The 21,315-nt window shown below is 36.8% G+C and overlaps 1 protein-coding gene across 3 annotated transcripts; it reads left to right on the top strand.

Moving 5' to 3' along the window:
• Positions 1-130: 130 nt before the first annotated feature.
• On the top strand, positions 131-19,308 carry LOC141365330 (mutS protein homolog 4-like). 3 transcript variants are annotated; one of them, XM_073869557.1, is made up of 22 exons: positions 131-287; positions 1,014-1,273; positions 1,868-2,008; positions 2,090-2,253; positions 2,413-2,523; positions 2,712-2,827; positions 3,021-3,194; positions 4,204-4,333; positions 5,503-5,545; positions 5,822-5,889; positions 6,108-6,182; positions 8,063-8,127; positions 9,767-9,936; positions 10,531-10,667; positions 12,901-13,004; positions 13,088-13,212; positions 16,055-16,255; positions 17,035-17,153; positions 18,166-18,294; positions 18,402-18,573; positions 18,682-18,770; positions 18,883-19,308. In XM_073869557.1, exons 2-22 carry the CDS (start codon positions 1,018-1,020, stop codon positions 19,063-19,065), a joined length of 2,772 nt encoding a protein of 923 aa, XP_073725658.1. In that variant the 5' UTR covers positions 131-287; positions 1,014-1,017; the 3' UTR covers positions 19,066-19,308. The 3 variants fall into 3 exon arrangements, with proteins under 3 accessions (XP_073725658.1, XP_073725656.1, XP_073725657.1); XM_073869555.1 differs by having other exon boundaries at positions 215-300; XM_073869556.1 differs by having other exon boundaries at positions 235-353.
• The last annotated feature ends 2,007 nt before the right edge of the window (positions 19,309-21,315 follow it).

Genomic DNA, 21,315 nt, shown 5'->3' with positions numbered 1-21,315 from the left:
AGTGGACTGCTTTGCTCACTGCCCAGTTCGACGACCCATGATGACGTTACATTTGCAGCGCGCACTTCAGGCGCGAAAATAGGCTTGTTCTATTTCATGCGGCGCTGCTAGGCAGGCGGATGACGTCGAAGTGCCGCGAGAGCGAGACGAAATTACACTTCGTATGATTTCTTGAATCGTTCTCGCGGTACTTTGACGTCATCCGGCTGTCGGTTGTTGCAGCGCCGTATGAAGTCGAACAAGCCTGATGATGACTGTAGCCTACATTACATTGGGCGGTTAGTCTGGTGAGTTAATGAGGTAACTGTTACTGAACACAAACAAGAATATTCTTGAAGAAACGCTACATCTTGGTAAAGTATTAGTTATGAAGAAATAAGTTAGCTAACAGGAACCGTAATAAACATTAGTGGTAAACCTTCTACGTGATGTCATGTAACGAGCGACCCTTTAGTGTTTTTTACGAAACTAACGTATAATGTCGGAAGTGGCATAAAATAAGATAACTTAAGCTTATAACGATTTTAGAGTAAAGTAGTTTGGCCTTTGGGACGAATGTTTATATGCGGTAGTATCTACATATTACCAACAGATGGCACAAAAGCACATGGAAGTGTAGTTTAGGATTTACTTAATTTTTTTTATCGAAAAAATGTAGAGGCACGAATGCATTGTAACTTTATACTTAATCTAGTAGTGGATGTATATTGTGCAAAGTTTGTATTATGTGGTAAAATGTATTTAACTTTTAATATTTAACTTTTTTCTGTGATTTGCTAAGATAAGTTGCTAGGCGTCACTTGTGATGTCCAGTCAGAAAAAAAACAAAACAACATGAACAAGATTAACAGAAGTAGATTAGTAGATAGCCACAAAGCAATGATGTTAGGACAAAAGCTCTCTCACACTGGTCCTAGATCAACAAGACACCCTTTATTTTAGCCCTGTTTAGCAATGCTATCCATCATGTTTAACAATGTTATTCATTATGTGATAAATCTCTGTTGAGGCAGAAAGATGCTGCGTAGCAGCACTGAAGAGGTGACACCTGGCTCCAGCTCTGACCCTGGACCAAACAGCAGTACTGTAACCCCGTTTAACTCGATCAACTATGGTCAGGCAATCTGCAGACAGCTGGATCCCCAATCGTCTTCTGTTCTGCAGACTTCATTTGGATCAGATGATGTTGGGAACGGTCTATGCCCAGGATCAACAGGTGCTGCTGATACCGGTGGTCTGACAACTGTGTTCACTGAAACACCACCGGCTGAAGGTGACAAAGGAACTACACCTAAAATATAAGATGAAAATCTAAATGAAACTGACTAAAGTCAAATGGAAGATCAACAACTAAATGTGTTGACACTAAACTGTGACACAGACCTGTTATAAGTTTTTTTTTTAGTAACGATTAAAGGGCCATGTCACAAGACTTTTTTAAGATGTAAGATAAATCTTTTGTGTCCCCAGAGTACACATGTGAGGTTTTAGCTCAAAATACCTTATAGATAATTTATTATAACATTTCAATTTCTAAATTTTTCATGTGCTTGCAGAGAATGGTTTACTAAAACTAAGTTGCTGGGTTGATCTTTTTCACATTTTCTAGGTTGATAGAAGAACTGGTAACCCAATTATAGCACTTAAACATGGTAAACAAGTCAGATTTTCATGCCATGGCCCCTTTAAGAATCATTTAACAAGCATAATACCTCATAGATGAGTATGTGTAAGCTTATGAATATACATGTACATGTTATTTGGACTGAGTAATTTGATTAGATTAGACCTATTCTTGCTGGATATTCACATTAAAATAGGTTTTTAATAAACAGATTCACACACTAGATCTGTCATTTCTTCTCAGCTCAGGAGCAGGTGAATTTGAGGATCATTTCGTCAGTGGGTTCATCTGGTCCGACTGTCCTGTCAAGGAGCTTCAGCACCCCACATTTGAGGACTACGCCTGCACGCACATACCATGGCCAAACACCTCAGAGAGACTGCAGTATGCAACTAACTATACTGCAACTTTAGCTATGTTTTTTCCTAAAGTGATTGCTAATTGCTTTGCAAATCTTTAATACAGTGACATCATCTTCATCTGCAATGCTGTCTCATTCCGCCTCTGTGTTAGTGGCTGTGGTGGAAGGTCGTGGTTTAGCTCGTGGGGAGATTGGCATGGCCAGTATCAACATGAAATGCCCAGAACTGGTACTTTCACAGTTTGCCGACACTGGAACGTATGCCAAGGTAATAATATGTTGCACAAAATGGAGCTTGTTTCAAAAATGAAGATACTTTTTAGTGGCTGACAGTTTAATAATACACAATGTATGATAACTATGGATGCAGTATTTTATGCATTTGTATTCGGTAAATTGTCTGAAAATAACGTTGAATGTTATTTAGGTAATTACCAAGTTGCATAACCTGATGCCTCTTGAAATTCTGATGCCAGACACTGCTAGTGTAAAAGGACAAGGAACCAAACTCTACAACCTCATCACAGAGTCCTTCCCGGTATTATGCACTGTTTTTAACTTACTATCTCCAATCTAAATCATGCTAGGGTGACAGTGTGTAGGTTGTAAATTACAACTTTTGTCATTGATTCAGCATGCACCTTCATCCTAATTAATTAAAGATAAATAATGACCACTGCCGCTTTCCATCTGAGTGCTGAACATGTCCTTTTGCTTCCTGTCCAGTCAGTCACATTTACTGCCATTCTAAGGAAGTATTTCAATGAGAAGAAGGGCCTGGAGTACATACAGCAGCTCTGTGTGCCTGAGTATAGCACTGTCCTGATGGAAGTGCAAACCAAGTAAGATCCACTATTATGAGGTCAGCGCATAAAAAAAAACCAAAATATGCATTATATCATAGGTGACCTTTCACTAGTGTCAGAGTAAATTATTTGCATGTTTTAGTTTTGTAAAAGATAAGAGATAAATTGCAATAATTAGTTGTAATAATGAAAGTATTATTTAAAATAATACAATGTGTCTTGTTTATAGATACTACTGCCTGGCATATGCATCTGCCCTTCTTAAATACATTGAGTTTGTTCAGAACTCCGTATACGCTCCTAAGTCAGTAAAAGTGACCTTTACAGGCAGCGAGCAGACAGCCATGATTGACACAATATCGGCCAGCAACTTAGAGCTAGTAGTAAACAACAGAGATCACAGGTAGGTTATAATTATGGATGCACCGAAAAAAAAATAATTTTGTGCCAATACTGATATTCAGGGTTCCCACGGTTTCTTGAAAGTTGGTGAGTCTGGGGGAAAAAATTCAAGGCCCTGGGAAGTTTTTGAAAATATACATAGATACAGGTCATTGAACGTGCTTGAATGTATTTTATGCAAGAAGTTTTCTGCAAAAAAATCCCTATTCCCTGTATAGTGTAGGGAAATATCATAAAAATTCTAGACCTTTTAAGCACACATGCTAAACTGTTCACTTTAAATGCTTATATCTTCCGTATGTTGATTCATACCAAAATGCTTTTCTGCATAGTAGTGTTTGACACATTAAAACTTCTCTGGTTACGTATGTAACTGTTGTTCCCTGAGAAAGGAACAAGACGCTGCGTCTCCTTTGCCATCCTTCCTGTGTCCCTGTAACGCCGTCTTTGGCAATATTTAAGATAGCGATATAATTCCTGGCTCCCGCGTCACCCTGTCTTTGTTATTAAGCCTCACCATTGGTTGAATTTGATATACACATTCAGACGCACTTTCCCCCTGGAGGCGTCCCCAAAGTGTCAACTCAGTGACGCAGCGCCAGTTCCCTCGAAAGGGAACTGTAACAATGTATCTTAAAAGGTAACACAATGTAACCTTGCTCTTACTTGAAATGTGTCCCCACATTTAGTCCTTGAATTTGAGGGTATTGGACCTGGAAAGTCCTCGAAAAATCCTTGAATTTGAAGTTTACTAAGGTGTGGGAACCCTGGATATTCACTTACTTAAAATGACATCTGCTGATATCAATAGATAAGATAACGGTATTTTTTTTAACTTTTTTTATCTGCCCTGATTATAGGCAGATACGTTGGTGCATCCCTAGTTATAATGATTGACAGTTACTTTTATTCTGTGTTTACATTTTGTTAATATAAATAGAAGCTATGTGTATTACTGTACATTCCTAGTATGCATTCAAATGGCAGTAACAGAATGCTGTTTTATGCAGAAGTGATCACACTCTGTTTGGCGTGTTAAACTACACCAAGACCGCTGGTGGCACAAGAAGGTTACGCTCCAATATTCTCGAGCCCCTGCAAGATGTGGCCACTATTAACTCACGCCTGGATAGCATACAGGTAATCAGCTGTCATGTTCATCTTTCTGCAGATTTTTCTTGGTTGAGAAAAGTCATTTAAAGGTGCCATAGAATGTAAAACTGTATTTACCTATAGGCATAGATTAATAATACGAGCTCTGTACATGGTAATGACATACTGTGAGCCTCATACGCGACTGTTTCCTCCTTATATTAACCTTGTGCATGCACAAGACAGCTGGAAAACAGGCAAATCTAAACATAAAACCAACTGTGACGTTACAGTCGAGATGTACGCCCCAACATTAAATTACACATTAATTAAGTTCAATGTTGTTACAATGCTAAAACAAAATTGTGACTGCTGAGGTAGCATTATATGCTAGTTAATACTATATGCTAGCATTTAGGCTGAAGTTCTACTATTGACAGTTACGTTTTGCGGGTCCATACTGAAAAAACACAAAACTTACCACTCAGAAATGTCCATTAACAATCTCCAAACTATTGATTATTCCTCAAATTTCTGTATCCTTGTCTGATACAGGCTCAAATATAAGGTCTGTTTACACCAGGGTTCCCACGGGTCCCTTACAGGGTCCCTGTAACGCCGTTTTTGGCAATATTTCAGATAGCGATATACTTCCTGGCTTCCAGGTCACCCTGTCTTTGTCGTTAAGTCTCACCATTGGTTGAATTTGACACATTCAGACACACTTACCCCTGGATGCGTCCCTAAAGTGTCATTGCAGTGACGCAATGCCAGTTCCCTCGAAAGGTAACTGTAACAATGTATCTTTAAAGGTAACACTATGTAACCTTGCGCTCACTTGAAATGTGTCCCCACATTTAGTCCTTGAATTTTAGGGTTATTGGACCTGGAAAGTCCTTGAAAGGTCCTTGAATTTGAATTTAACTTAGGTGTGGGAACCCTGGTTACACACACACAGCTATTCTAAAGACCTGCTCTGACAAACAGCCAATCAGAGCAGAGCTCACATTATTATCCATGACCCTTTCAAATAAAGTAATAATAGACCATTTCAAGGGCAAATCATAAGGTTGTAAATGGACATGTTAAACCGTCTCTGGATGATTTTTGTACATAATAAAGCCACATACCTTCTATGTAGATATCAGATAACAATTTAACATATTATTTCAATGCATTCTTTGGCACTTTTAATTGTATCTTTGATCTTTTTCCAGGAGTTATTGCAGAATGAGGAGCTCTTCTTCGGATTAAAGAATGGTAATTTTATTTTATACATCTCAGTTCTCAGTTTTATAAACGTTGGTTTCTTGTCCTTTTTATTTTTATCTGGCTTTGTGAACTTCTCACTGAGCAATTTGCTTTTATACATGGCGACTTAACAGTTAGGATTGTGGTCTCAAAGTCTTTATAGTTTTTGAGTATGACCACCTGAAATCCAACTATCATAATACATTATTATTAGCCAGATGCCTGAACGCCATATAGCTGGCACTACATGGAAAAACTGTATTGATGTTGTTCTCTGATTCACAGCTATTGGAAACTTCTTGGACATAGATGAGCTGCTGTCTGCTCTTATTCAGGTCCCAAAGCAAGAGACGGTATGAAAGACAGACTTAAGAGATGTTTTGTGAATGACGGCTTGTGTAATTATTTCATTCAGTGTAGTTCAGGGAAATTTTATGTGTGAGAAATTTATTGGTGTTTTTTAAACACAATGGTAATGTAATCTTTCATTGTCCAGCTTAGTGTTCAGTGACAACTATAAGTGCCACTAGTAGTGTAGACACTGAGTTTTCCATTTTTTTTTTCAATTTAGGTATCGGTGGCTGAAGCAAAAATAACACAAGTAATTCAGCTGAAGCACGTTCTGGAATTGGTCCCGCCACTGAAGGTTAGAATTGTCTGTACAATTTCAAATATAGTGTAAGTATTAAAAGGACACTCCACTTTTTTTGAAAATATGCTCATTTTCCAGCTTCCCTAGAGTTAAACATTTGTTTTTTACCGTTTTGGAATCCATTGAGCTGATCTCCGGGTCTGGCGCTACCACTTTTAGCATATCTTAGCATAATCCATTGAATCTGATTAGACCATTAGCATCGCGCTAAAAAATAACCCAAGAGTTTGGATATTTTTTTATTTAAAACTTCATCGTGTACTAAGACCGACGGGAAATTAAAAGTTGCTATTTTCTAGGCAGATATGGCTAGGAACTATCCTCTCATTCTGGCGTAATAATCAAGGACTTTGTTGCTGTAATATGACTGCAGCAGGCGTAGTGATATCACGCACTGCCCGAAAATAGTCCTCTGCCATTGAAAGTTACTAAGGGGACTATTTTCGGCTGCTGCGTAATATCATTGTGCCTATAGTCGGTCTTAGTACACGATGTAACTGCAGAAGAGTCACTGTTCAGTGACAAATACCTTTGCTAATACATTCAAATGGGGTAGTTATACATTTGTTAATCTCTATTTTTTACAGTGTATAGTAATATGCATTGTATCATTTGTATCGTATTGCCAACATATCATAATAGTTTGTATCGTGCCTCATGTGCCATGATACAGTGGTTAAAATAAGTATTAAAAAAAGTCACAATTTTCTCAGTTAACATATTTCTAAAGGTGATATTGAAATGCAAGAATTTTTCACAAGATGTTTGGACCAACCCATCCAATCCACACATGCAAAGAAATCAAAACATAGATGTCCATAAATTAATTTATGTGTAATAATGTAAAATGACACAGGGAAAAGTATTGAACATGTCATTTATCTAATACTTTGTACAAAAGCCATTGTTGGTAATAAAAGCTTCAAGTTGCATCCTGTATGGAGAAACTAGTTGCATGCATTGCTCAGCTGTGATTTTGACCTATTTTTCCACACAAACAGTCTTCAAATCTTAAAAGGTTCTGTGGGCCTCTTCTATGAACTCTGATCTTTAGTTCTTTCCATAGATTTTCAATTGTTTTAGGTCAGGTGATTGGCTGAGCCATTCTAGCAGCTTTATTTTCTTTCTCTGAAACCAATTGAGAGTTTCCTGGCTTTGTGTTTGGGTTAGGGTTTAACCATTATGAGATGTTTCTTGCGTGACACCTTGATATTGAGACATTATTTTATAGGCCATCATTTGGGACTGATTATTTGCATTGACAAGGGTATTGCTTTTTATTACTGACTGTCTTGGCATTTCATGCCTTTTTGCACCTCCTTTTCTTCAGGGGTTCAATACTTTTGCCTGTGTCATTTTACATGGGATACTTCACCCAAATAGGGATAGTTCACCCAAAAATGACATTTCTGTTATTATTTACTCATCCTCATATTGTTCTAAACCATGTATGAGTTTGTTTATTCTGTTAAACACAAAAGAAGATATTTTGATAAATGATAGTAAGCACACAGTAGACTGTACTAATTGACTCCCATAGTATTTGTTATTCCTACTATGGAAGTCAATAGGTACAGTCTACTGTGTGCTTACCATCATGACGGGTTTAATACTTATTTTACCAGCTGAATGTATCTTATCATGAGGCCCATGCCAATACACAGCCCTAGCTAATATAAGTACCAAATGTCAAGACTGACATTGAGGATAGACATATTTTTTTAAAAGTGTGTTATTGTCTTAAGGTTCTGTATCATGTTTAATTATTATGAATTTAATTTCATGATTTATTAAGACATATTTAGCATCAGCTGAATGACACAGTGAAAAACATTACAACCCTGTAACTGTACAATAATTTTCTCCCTGATTAGGCAAGGTTAAAACATTCGAAAACAGCATTGTTGGAAGCATATTATACTTCACTTGAAGACAGTAGGTAATGACTTTTACACACTCCCTAACTGTAGCTATATTCAGCTCTGTGAACTATATTTGCATACATGAATGTGCTTGCATCTTATACTGACCTTTTAAGTCAAACATGAAACATGAGCCTGTTCTTCAATAAGATGCACAGTGCTCCTGTGCATATAGTAAAAACAGAAGGCTCTTAGAGTACAACGTGTGTACAACGTCAGAAAAAAATTGTCAAAATATATACCCTTAAAAGAATTAAAGCTTTACACCTAAAAAGTTCATATACCTCAAAGATACGTACTAGTATCTTAGAGGATGTACTTATTGGTACCAAATGTATACATATCTGTACCTAATGGAACATATTAGGACTTTTTTAAAGGGTACTGCCCTAGCTGGCATACATATGAAGAGCTCAGATAAAAAAATCGTCTAACACAGAGGTCTCAAACTCAAACTGGCTTGGGGCCATTTCTGAAATGGACATCTTGTCGGAGGACCACAGAGCAATTTTAACATAAAAAACACAATATTTATTTATTATAATGTTGCATTTAAATTCTATGATTTAACATACAATACTTAAAAATATAAACCTTTTATATAAATCTAAATCTTTTTTATACATTATTTTATAACAGTACGTAAAGCTTTTCCTAACCTTATCTTAAATATTAAAACCTTGCACTTAAATAACAAATTCAATTTCTTGAATACATTTATAAACTATTATAGCCTACATTTTTTAATAACAAAATTTTTATTTCTGTTTTAATTTATTTCAGATTTTTTGTTGTCTTGATTATGTTCCATCTCTTTAAAAATGAATATTACTGCTCTATGTGTACAGTAACTGCATAGCAAGCAACATAATGATACACTATATTAGATATATTTCATTATACACTTAGATTGAGATAAGTGAGCTGCTGCTGCATACATAGGCTCCTTTTATCTTTTGCACATTTCTTCCTATCTTTTCTCTTTTCATAACCTGGGCACCTGCTGATGGCTTTTCCTTATATGTAGTTTAATATGTGATGCATTACATTTACCGCTCACATTCCTTATGAGGTATCGCCAATGGAAGCTGTAACTTGAACTTACAAACCCCGCCGTAGATTTTCTCTGAGTAACACATGAGTAACCCCAAGTTACAGCTCTTAAATCGGCCCCTTAAACATCAATAATTAAATGATTATAAAACGAAGTAAATAAAAATCTTTTTGCGGGCTGGATTGTTATATTATTGATAGCAGACGCGGGCCTCAGAAAGGGGTAAGGAGGGCTGCAAATGGCCCAAAGGCTGGGAGTTTGAGACCACTAACATGTTTCTTGTAAATAAGCAATTTTTATCAGACTCTTAATGGATTCTGCCATCAAACCGGTATTTCTGAATGACCTGAGCCCTGGATTAAGCAGATTTGAAGCAAAACATATAATGGACGTATGATACGTGCCGAAAGCATTCGGTTTATATCATTATCTCATTTTTGACGTAGGTGGCGTTTAGCGGCTTTTGAATCTGAGCTCATAATTTGTCAGATTTTTATATACAGAAATGCAATCATTGCTTTATATATGTAGTGTCATCTTGTACAAAGCCCATCAGTTATAGCAATGTCTTAATTTTTACTGTCCTAATTGCACTACTTAAGGTTTAACAGCATTCTGGACCAGATAAAATCCATGATAAATGATGACACCAGCTACATGAAAAGCGGTCTGCACATGCGCACACAGAAGTGCTATGCTGTGCGACCCGACGTCAATGAGTTTCTAGACATTGCAAGGCGGGCCTACACAGAGGTAGTAGATGACATTGCAGGTAAGCTCCGTATACGTCAAAGTGGGATTTATTGTAATTTTCCTCTGCAGGGCAGAGAGAAAAAATATAATATTCCTAGAAACCTTGGTGGAAACCAACAACATTCTAGTGACATTTTCATGTGTTGTCCTTAACTAGACACATCTCTGTTATTTTTGGAACAACACACTTTCTGTTGTTTTAACACATCTTGTGTTGTCCCTGAAAATCAACACTAAATGACACATAATGTGTTAAATAGGATAACACAAAACAACACATCTTTCTTAAAATGTACAGATGCACATTTGTTTTGTATGTCCCTAAGGGCCAATTCACACTGGTCAATGTGAAACCCCTGTTGGCAGTTGTTGGATCAAAGTAAATGAGACTTTAGAATGTGGGTGTCTGTTGGTGTCTGTTGGTATCTGTTGGTGTCTGTTGGAGTTGGTAGTTGTCTGACCAGTGTGAATTGGCCATGTACTGCCACAGCCTAAATAGGTAATTTTAAAAAAGGCACCTGTAGCTATGACTACTTAGATCTATTCACATTCCATATATGTTAGTCATGAACATTAGCATTGTTGTTTTCATGGATTTTTTTGTGTGGATCAGGATTGGTTGATCGTCTTGGAGAAAAGTACAGCCTTCCCCTACGGACAAGTTTCAGCAGTGCACGAGGATTCTTTATTCAAATGAGACTGGAGGGTGTGATTTTACCTGGAGGGAAATTACCAGAGGAGTTCATTAAAGTACATGAAAGATTCTATCAGAAAAGTTTATGTAATGTAACTTACCGCTAATATACATACATAATCTGCATTATTTAGCTGAAAGTATGTAGACAATTCTTCTAATGGATTTGGTTATTACCGGTTAGGGCCGTTTTTATTTCAGCATGACAATGACTATGTAGTATGTACAACGCAATATAAAAATGTAAAACTGAATGCAGTATTGAAGAACTTAACTGGCCTACACAAAGACCAGATATGGGAGCAGATTAACAAAACATAAAAAATTCTTAGATTTTCTTCTTAAAATCAAAATGTAAAATTATTATTTAAGAAAACTGTAAAAAATATTTTAATATACTTAAAAGTTCTTCTTAAGTACATTTTAGTTTTTAAAGTTATAAATAACTTTGTAAAATTTGGATTACAGTTGTCTTCAATTTCAAAGGTAAGATGTTTAAAGATGCAGTGTGTAGATTTTAGCGGCATCTAGCAGTGAAATTGTGAATTGCAACCAACTGCTCAGTCCACTGTTTACCAAATCGCATAAAGAAGCTACGTTGTCATCTAAGACAAAATACAGTAGTGACAAAACTGTCATTTATGGCTACTGTAGAAACATGACGGTACAAAATGGGGACTTCCGTGTAAGAGGACCCGCGCCGTATGTAGATAAAAACATCTCATTCTAAGGTATTAAACACATAACAGTTCATTATTTAAGGTCTTTATACACCACTGATAATATAGTTATGTATATTATATTGCATTTCTATCAAGAGATCCTTCTAAAAGTTACACACTGCACCTTTAAGATGTTTCAAATGCTGAGTGAAAACATATGGGGCCCTATCTTGCACCCAGCGCAATTGACTTTGTCAGTGACGCATGTATCATTTCGTATATTGCACTGGCGCACAGCGGGTTTTTCCCACCACAGACGCACGTCGGCAAACTAGGGAATGAACTTGCGCTCCCTGGGCGGTTCAGCGCAAAAAAGGAGGCGTGCTCCGGCGCAAACCATCTCTTATGCTATTTTGCAGTTTCAAAAAACAATTGCTCTACTAACCAAAAAAAACTAGTCTAAAGTCAGTGGCGCGTTGCGCGTGGTTCATTATGCTATTTTAAGGGCGCATGGCGCATGCTTGACCATAGTGTATAGCGTGCACAACGCGCATTGCTTATCTAATCTGCACAGATGCAACAGTTATTTTTGCAAATCATAAATTGTTACAATAAAAAATATAAGATAAGGGAAATCATTAAATCATAAATTGTTACAATAAAACATATTAATACATGAGATAAGGGAAATCATTGTGGTGAGCATTGTGGTGATAGTTTTTATTTATTTTGTGTGGCAGCGTTAAACAATTATCATGCAAATAACGATTAAAATATTTTCATAAGTTTGTTGTGTGGCTGTATTACGTTTATTTAGTCTAAATAATAATTAAAATGTTTTCATAAGAAACCTTCATGTATGTGAACTTGATTTGTAAGTGTACTTTGGGGTTGAACCTTGCTTGCGTTTCTTGTGTCCGATTTAAAAGCCCCCAAACCCTTTCAGCGGTGAGGGTGGACGCAGCGATGTCCTCCTGTGTGCCCGGCGTGCCCGATTTATGCTGGCAAGCTTGGGATCCCCCTGTCTCCTGACATCATTGTAGTGCTTGGCGCAGCTGATGAGACAATTGCGGCTATTTCCTCTCACGCCTGTTTAACCGACGCTGATTCGGGCGGGTTTCTCCCATCCTCATACAAAACAACTTCTCTGTCTTTGACTGCTCTTACAAGAACGTGGGTCTCCTCGGCTGTGAACCGCTCCTGGCGTGCGCCTGTCAAATCCGTCATAATAATAGCAACCCGCCATGGAACTTGCGCCCTTGCGTTTAAAGGGAATGTTGGATAGCGTTCTGATTGGTTTATTTGACGTTACGCCCAAACCACACCTATGAATAATGAACCTACTTCAGACCAACCCCTTATTGATTTGCGCCCGGCGCAAGACTTATTTCTCCCGCCGGGAAAATAGAAACAGCGCCCAAGATCCGCCCACAAAGTCACTTGCGCTTTGCGCTTCGGACTTGCGTTTCAGATCGTTAAAATAGGGCCCAAAGTGCCACTTTGTCACAGATATTAAGCGTTATGTCACCATTTCCTATTAGAAAGAAGAATTTGGCTTGAAAGATTAGGTTGGAGTTTCAGGTTGCATGTGTTTGCTGATGGATTTAAATGGATTTGAATACTATAGGTGACCAAGCAGAAGAACAACTATGGTTTCACCACATTAGACCTTATGAAAATGAATGACCACTGTGAAGAGGCTTTAAAGGAGATTTTTCACATTTCTTATGTGTGAGTATAGATCAGAGTAAGTTCGACAATAGCAATACTGGTCTATGTATCATTTTAGCCATTAACTGCATTTTATTCTGCAGGGTTGTGTCCAGGTTCCTCAGTGAGGTCTATGAACACATCTACTGCCTGTACAAGCTATCTGATGCTGTGTCTATGCTGGACATGCTGCTGTCTTTGGCCCATGCTTGCACTGTGTCAGAATACGGTAAAGTCTCTTCCTTCATTTTCTATTTCTAACAGCAGCTGCAGTGAAACTAGTCGCTTCTACCCCGGATAAACAAACTACATCCATTGTTCCCATAATGCTGGGTTTTTTGGGAAGCTGAACAAGCTTAACCCCTTAGGTGGCGCAAATACCTTTACAGTGGGGGGGGGTGAAATTGTGATATACATCTTCAAATTAATATAACTCTGGCATTTTTTAGGTCTAGAAGCCTAATCTTGGTCTTGTTTTAAAGAAGACACTTTGGGGGTTTTCACAGAGGTGAAAGGAGGTGAAAATATTAAATATTTAAATTGTTATAGGAGTTTACATTTGTTTTAATAAATAAAAATAATTCCATAACATATTAGTTTTATAAATAAAACTATAAAAATGTAAATGTTTCAGAAAAGTAATAATGCAGACATGAAGCCATAAGTCTCAAGTAGTTCTGATCCAAATTTTAAGTTAATATCACAAAAAATGAGGTGTGTGTCACACTTTTAGTGGTTTTGCCAACAACGGCCAGTAGGTGTCAACGGTTTGCAGCATACACTTGTGACAAATTATTCAATTACTATCACTGCATTATTATTACTGCAAAAATGTTTTGAAATATGAAAACTACATTCTTAGAGCTTTCCAACAATATATAGTTTGTCAACATTTTTGAAGATTTATAATATGATATTAGAATTATGAATATATAAAATTAATATGCATTCCTATGGGGGGTGGGGTCATGTAACTAAAAACTGTCACTACATTATTTCTATCATCAAATGACTTTGAAATATGAAAACTACATTCTGAGAGCTTTCCAACAATATATAGTTTGTCATGATTTTTTAGGTTTAGAGTAGGGTTTTAGTCTTATAAATACGTAAAAACAAATTAGGCCTACCTGTGGCCCCGTGACAATGGCAATGAAATATGAAAACTACACACCTAGAGCTTTCCAACAATATATAGTTTGTCAAGATTGTTTAGGTTTAGAACAGGGTATTAGTGCTATACATATGCAAAAACAAATTGAGTCCAACTGTGGCAGTGTGACATTTTAGAAACTGACTCTGACTACATCATTATTTTCCCAAAATGGTGATGCAATATGAAAACTACACTTTTAGATATATATGATATATAGTTTGTCATGATTGTTTAGGTTTGGAACAGGGTATTAGTGTTACAAATATAAAACAACAACGTGGGCCCACCTTTATACTTGTGGCATTTTAGAAAATAGCTCTCACTATGTCATTCTTTTACCAAAATAGGGATAATAAATGAAATCTACACTCTTAGAGCTTTCAAATGATATATAGTTTGTCATGATTTGATAAGAATTCACATGCAAAACACTGAAGTAAATGTTGGTGTCCCTCTGGCGGGACAGTGACATTTATCAGGATATAAATGTTTTGAGGCGCACTCTCTTTAAAATTGAATCAATTACTCTCCATACATAATTTATTTTATAAAACACTGTTGATATATGTATTCTAGAGGCTTAGACCTTTCCAACAATATATAGTTTGTTGTGATATACCTAAAATTTATATGGAAAATATTGACGTAAACTTAGGTGTCCCGTGAGAGGGACAGCGCCACTTAAGGAGTTAAATTTCCCTCACAAACAACAACACACGTCTTTGGTGACGTTGATTTTGTGTCGGCTCTTGGTTGATATATGCGGGCGCCTTTCGCTTTTTAAGTCAGACATAAGAAATGCTGTTTCTGGGTCCAAGCCTCCACTCATTTTAATAGAAAATATTATTTAAACAGACTTTTATGAGCTCCGTTTATTCATATTACATATTAATAATTCGTAAAAAAATTCAAGTCCATGAGTCCATGTCTGGTCATCTCTGGTCCTGTTATGGAGATACCATCAGATCGGGTGTTTTTGGTAGTTTTGCATTACGATACGAGTGTATATTAGCGTGATTTGAGATGGGTTGGACCTGTAAGTGCTGCATGATGTCAGGCGTAACAAGCGGATTCTGGTTGAAGTGCCCAAATAAGGACTTCCACTGTACTTGTAACACTGCTTACGCAACAGATTCAGTAGTCGGAAAAAAAACTTTCAGAAACTTGTACGAACCCCAACGAAGTGCATTCAGCACAGAAATACTCTGTCATACGTCCACATTGTGTTTTGAACCTTTGCCCATGTTTAGCTTGATGAATCAAACTCTTTTAACTGTTAAAGGGATAGTTCACCCAAAAATGAAAATATGATGAAAATACTGATGTCACATGGACTACTTTGATGATGTTTTTATTACCTTTCTGGACATGGACAGTATACCGTACATAGATTTTCAATGAAGGGTCAACAAGCTTGCGGTGTACATACATACAAACATCTTAAACTGTGTTCCGAAGATGAATGGAGGTCTTACGAGTTTGGAACGACATGAGAGTGAGTCATTAATGACATAATTTTCATTTTTGGGTGAACTATCCCTTTAATAAGTCAGAATGCATGAAATACCCCCCCCCCCCCAATCAAACATAGACTTATATTGATATGTTGAAACTAACTGCATGCTGCAACATTGCAAATATGCTGGTTCATCGTCATGAGCAAAGTATATAAACTGGGTTGAGTTTGATCTGGATCCAACCTTGCCTCTGGATGTCATGTTCTGCAGTGAGGACCATCTTCTTTTATATGGGAGGTGAGATTTCCAGACTTCCAATTAGGGTCAGCTTTATGGAATCTCTGTTTTGAGCATCAAAGAGACACGTGTACCTTTTTTGTGAGCATGTGTGGTCCTGATTTTCTTTGTACACTTTTAATAACTGTATTATTCTGATTTCCTGTCTGGATTTCCTGCAGTACGTCCTGAGTTCACCGATACGCTGGCAATAAAGCAGGGTCGCCACCCCATTCTGGAGCGCATTTCTGGGCAACAACACATCTCTAACAACAGCTACATTTCTGAGGGAAGCAATTTTATTATCATTACGGGCCCCAACATGAGTGGCAAGTCCACGTACCTCAAACAGGTGGCCCTCTGCCAGATAATGGCTCAGATAGGCAAGTATTAATATAGGTTTTGATTTGCTTAGCATTTTATCTGTTCACTACATAATTAGTACTTTTATGGGTGTTATTTCATTATTTTAAAATGTGGAAAACGTTAAAGGTCCCATTCTTCCTGTGTTTTTAAAGCTTTGATTGTGTTTACAGTGCGCAATATAACATGTGTTCATGCTTCACATGTAAAAAAAACGTATTTTTCACACAATTTACCTCTATACCGCTGCTTTCACTGTCCTAAAACAGACTGATGTCTTCCTTGTCCTATGAAGTCCCTCTTTCAAAAATACGTAACAAGTTCTGATTGTGTAGCTTGTTTAGTGTGTTGTGATTCGACAGCAGCTTAGCTTAGCAGAGCCGTTTAAGCTTAGCTGGCGACTGACATATTCCTGTGGGCGGAGTTTAGTCAAAAACTCTTGTACTGACGTCATTCAACCGGGAAGTAGAGGGCTGTAAGGTCCAAACCGGCCGTTCGCTGTAGGCTTTGAAACGGGAATTCTGTTAAAGAAAATATATCGCCTGGCAGTGAACTTTAAGCTTTATAATTTTGCAGGTATTATTTGTGCTCTAACAGCAACATTACACAATAACTAAAGTTTGAAAAATGGGATCAGGAAGAACGTGACCTTTAATAATAAAGAGTTGGGATGTGGATAATCATCAGGTTTGTGGTAGGTTTTTGGCAAATGATTTGGACTACTGGACTGCTTTTGTCTTCCTCCATGAATTACCACCAGCTGTTTCAAACAAACTTATTACCAAAGCCTTTGTTCCAGGATCCTTTGTGCCTGCGGAGTATGGCTCTTTTCGTATCGCTGATCAAATATTTACCAGAATAGGCGTAGATGATGACTTCGAAACCAACTCCTCTACATTTATGGTCGAGATGAAAGAGGTTAATTTAAGCATTGTGCAAAAAACATACAGCGTAGTATCAATTCTATCTAGTATTACTAAATGATTTTACATTTCGATATTTCACTACTACCCTACATTGAAAAAAATTGTGTCAACTTGTTACAAAGAGAATAGTATTAATGTAATTACATGTAACCAGTGTTGGGGAAAGTTACTTTTAAAGCAACACTAAAGAGTTTTTGCTCTTTGCTCCCCCTACAGGTTAGAAGCGGAATTGTCCATTACCACTGTCGTAAATACTGCAGCATAGCTGGCTCTGATTGGATTGTAGGTCTGTCGTAAAGCAAGTTTTTGTAGTTTTCACTCAAACTACAGGACCGCGACCGACTGTTGGAAACTTTTTAGTGCTGTTTTGGCCGATAGAGGGCTGGAAAGCGAATGTGAAAGTGCCGTTCACCCTGTTTCGAGTGGATGAACGACTGAAACTTTTTTGGAAACGTTATTTTAAGGTAAAAAAAACTTTTTGGTGTTGCTTTAAAAGTAATGCATTACAATATTAAGTTACTCCCAAAAAAAGTAACTAATTGCATTACTTAGTTACTTTTCATGGAAAGTAATACTTATGTTACTTTTGCATTACTTTTTCTTGGATGAGGCTTGATCTCTTTCAGGCCTTGCAGGTGTTTTTATTACAGAAAAGTTCTGCATTCCGAAATTGCATATTTTATCACAAAAATGTCGAGCTCTGGCCTGCCATCTCAGTTTCTGACTGAGTAATTTGAATTACTTTTTTAAAAAAAGTAACTCAAATATTAATGTGTACATTTAAAAAGTAATACGTTACTTTACTTGTTACTTCAGAAAAGTAATATTATTACATAATGCACGTTACTTGTAATGCGTTACCCCCAACACTGCATGTAACAAGTTGACGCAATTGTTTCTGAATAAATATAGCTATACATATTTATGTATTTTTAATCAAAAATGTTAAAAGATATGTAGGGTTAAGCTCATCTCACATCCTTTTTGTGTTTAAATACTTCTAGGTGTCTTACATCATCCACAATGCAAGTGCCAAGTCGCTTATTATTATAGATGAGCTGGGTCGAGGCACCAGCCCAGAGGAGGGTGTTGGTATCTGCCACAGTGTCTGTGAATTCCTTATCAATCTTAAGGTACTCCATATAGTATCATAGTATACCTGATAAGAGGTAAAGAACATATACTGTATATCAACAGATATACTGTAGATACTTCACATTGTATACTTTGGCTCTTGTAGGCCTTCACACTGTTTGCCACACACTTTCTTGAGCTATGTCAGCTTGAAACGCTTTACCCCAACGTGGAAAACCAACACATGCAGGTTCAGCATGTCAAAAAAGAGGGCAAAGCGGACAGTGTAGTGTACACATATCTGCTAAGCCAAGGTCACTCAGACGAGCGCAACTATGGTAGTTTACTAGTTTAATATTATGTATTTCATGATGTTGAAACTATACTTTTGTATATTTGCAAAACATTTATGAATAAAGCAGAGACATTTTCTGCTATGTGTTTAGGTATAAGAGCAGCAGAGATGACCGCATTACCACTAGACATTATTCAGGAAGCCAAAACTGTTGCAGAAAAAATCAATCAAAGGCTATGGGTATGTTTCATCCTTGACATGTGATCCAGAAGTGCAAAAAAACCACACCAGTCTTAGTTCTCTACATCCCTTTGATGTAATTCGTCATGTATCTCCTTTTTCCTGTTCATAGGCCAAGCATTATAGTGACCCTGCCACTCTCAGACAGAGGGCAGTATATCGTCTAGGCACCAGACTGTTGCAGACGGCCCGTAACTCACGGCTAGATCCACAGAGCCTACGTCACTACCTAAAAGGCTTGAAGAGACACTATGAAACTGAATTACAAAACAGTCCAGAGACAACAGAGGAGTGAGGTCTGGTTTGAGGGATAAGACATGGGGTTGGAATAAAGGGTAGGATTTATCCCATTTCAGAGAAAATGTGCTCATTTTCATCATTTTAGACTTCTGCAACATAGCCAGGAAAATTTTTATGATTTATAATATGTACTTTTTTTGTTGTAAGTTTGTAAAAATACCTTGTTCTGTAATTGCTGTTAGATTATTATTTGTATTGTATGGTGTTTAAAGTGAGATAATAAAAACATGACAACATTTGTTGTTATTGACTGTAGTTACATAATAACCTGACAGCTAAATCCAATTTTTTTTTTCCTTAAATTTGTGTTCAATACCATGTTTATTCAGAACACTGATGGAAAAATGTGACTGCTATCAACACATTTTTAATTTCTAACAAATGTTTGAGGTTTCGTGTTATTTAGTTTCACCTGAATGCCAGGAATGTGTTGTTACCGAATCAAAAAAAGTATAGATAATTACATATGTACACACATAGTATAGTTAAAATGCCAGTCATATTCTCTCTCTCTTTCTGTATATATATATATATATATATATATATATATATTTATTTATTTATTTTTTTATTTTTTTTGTGATGATTTTGGCTCTCATATTTAACAAAACCCCACCAATTCAATATCTCAACAAATTCGAATATTTCATGAGACCAATACATTTTTATGTGAATTGTTGGCCTTGTTGCAAAGTATGTTTATTTACTGTATATGTACTTAATACTTGGTAGGGGCTCATTTTGCTTTAATTACTGCCTCATTTCATTGTGGCATAGAGGCGATGTGGCACTGCTCAGGTGGTATGGAAGCCCAAGTTTTTTTGACAGTAGTCTTTAGCTCATCTGCATTTTTTGGTCTCTTGTTTCTCGTTTTCCTCATGACAATACCCCATAGATTTTCTATGGGTTCAGGACTGGTGAGTTAGCTGGCCAGTCAAGCAAACCAAAACCATGGTCATTTAACCAACTTTCGGTGCTTTTGGCAGTGTGGGCATGTGCATTTTCCATTTCCCTTAAAAAGCTGGTCAGCAGAAGGAAGCATGAAGTGCTCTAAAATGTCTTGGTAAATGGGTGCAGTAACTTTGGTTTTAAAAAAAACTGGACCAACACCAGCAGATCACTTTGCACCCCAAGTCATTATTACAGACTGGAAAATCATCAAAATTAAAAGAACCAAAGACTTAAAAGTACTTCAGTCTGTGTGCATGGAATTTATTTAATACACAAAGTCAACAATTTCACTGGCTGACTGCGCAAAGTCTTCTCCAGCACACCCCAAAGATTCTCAATGGGGTTATCCCTTACAAAAATTAACCGTGGTTTTATTGTGGTAAAAGTGTAGTAACCATGTTTTTTTTTTTTTTTTTGGTGTATTGATTACTATCATTAAAACCAGGGATGGGCAAATTCGGTCCTGGAGGGTCGGTGTCCTGCAGAGTTTAGCTCCAACCATAATTAAACACACCCGATGCAGCCAATTAAGGTCTTACTAGGCATACTAGAAACTTTTAGGCAGGTGTGGTGAGGCAGGTTGGAGCTAAACTCTGCAGGACACCGGCCCTCCAGGACCGAAGTTGCCCATCCCTGATTAAAACCAATCAACTTGGACTTTTTTAATTTTTGAACTACATATGATTACATTTCTAAATAGGCACATATCAAGCCTTCAAAAAAACATATTTTCCTATCTCCTATTTTATTTTCAGTTTTTTTTCCAGATTTGTACACCTTTTATACTCAACCCCGTAACGGACAAAATTGAATTAGTTTAAACAGGATTTTACACAAAATTTGTTATAAAACAAACATACCTACCGCTCATGTGTCCCTACCAATTCAATGACTTCAAATGTAACATTTATGATAATTTTCACATTTGTATGTGATGGAAGTTACAAATATCCAAATTGTTTGTCTGTGGTTTCCTTGTTTTAGTAAGAAAAAAAATAATTGAGATGTTTCACTAAAACCACAATTTTACTGTGTTAGCCCTTAACATGTCGGGTGGTAATCATCAAGAAATGCTTTAATTTTTAACTTTCTTATTTTATTTTCCAAAAATATTAATGTGACAGGGTTGAGAATACCGTAATGATTACTGTAACAGGGTTGAAAGGACACATTGGCCTGCTTTTAATTTGTATTTGTTTAATACGAAAATGAGACTCAAACTAAACACTATTTTATTTTAGGCCACCATGTAATAAAGACATAGTCCGCTTTTTTTTCAATTTTACTTTATTAT

Source organism: Misgurnus anguillicaudatus, chromosome 7, assembly GCF_027580225.2.
Source record: "Misgurnus anguillicaudatus chromosome 7, ASM2758022v2, whole genome shotgun sequence".
NCBI classification, from domain to species: domain Eukaryota; kingdom Metazoa; phylum Chordata; class Actinopteri; order Cypriniformes; family Cobitidae; genus Misgurnus; species Misgurnus anguillicaudatus.
This window is presented reverse-complemented; position numbering and strand designations above follow the sequence as displayed.

Excerpts from the sequence above, each read along its gene's own strand:
- LOC141365330 (XM_073869555.1), top strand. Across the intron at positions 2,524-2,711 it reads TCATCACAGAGTCCTTCCCG|TCAGTCACATTTACTGCCAT; the intron begins GTATTATGCACT and ends CTTCCTGTCCAG. Across the intron at positions 17,154-18,165 it reads TTATGGTCGAGATGAAAGAG|GTGTCTTACATCATCCACAA; the intron begins GTTAATTTAAGC and ends AAATACTTCTAG.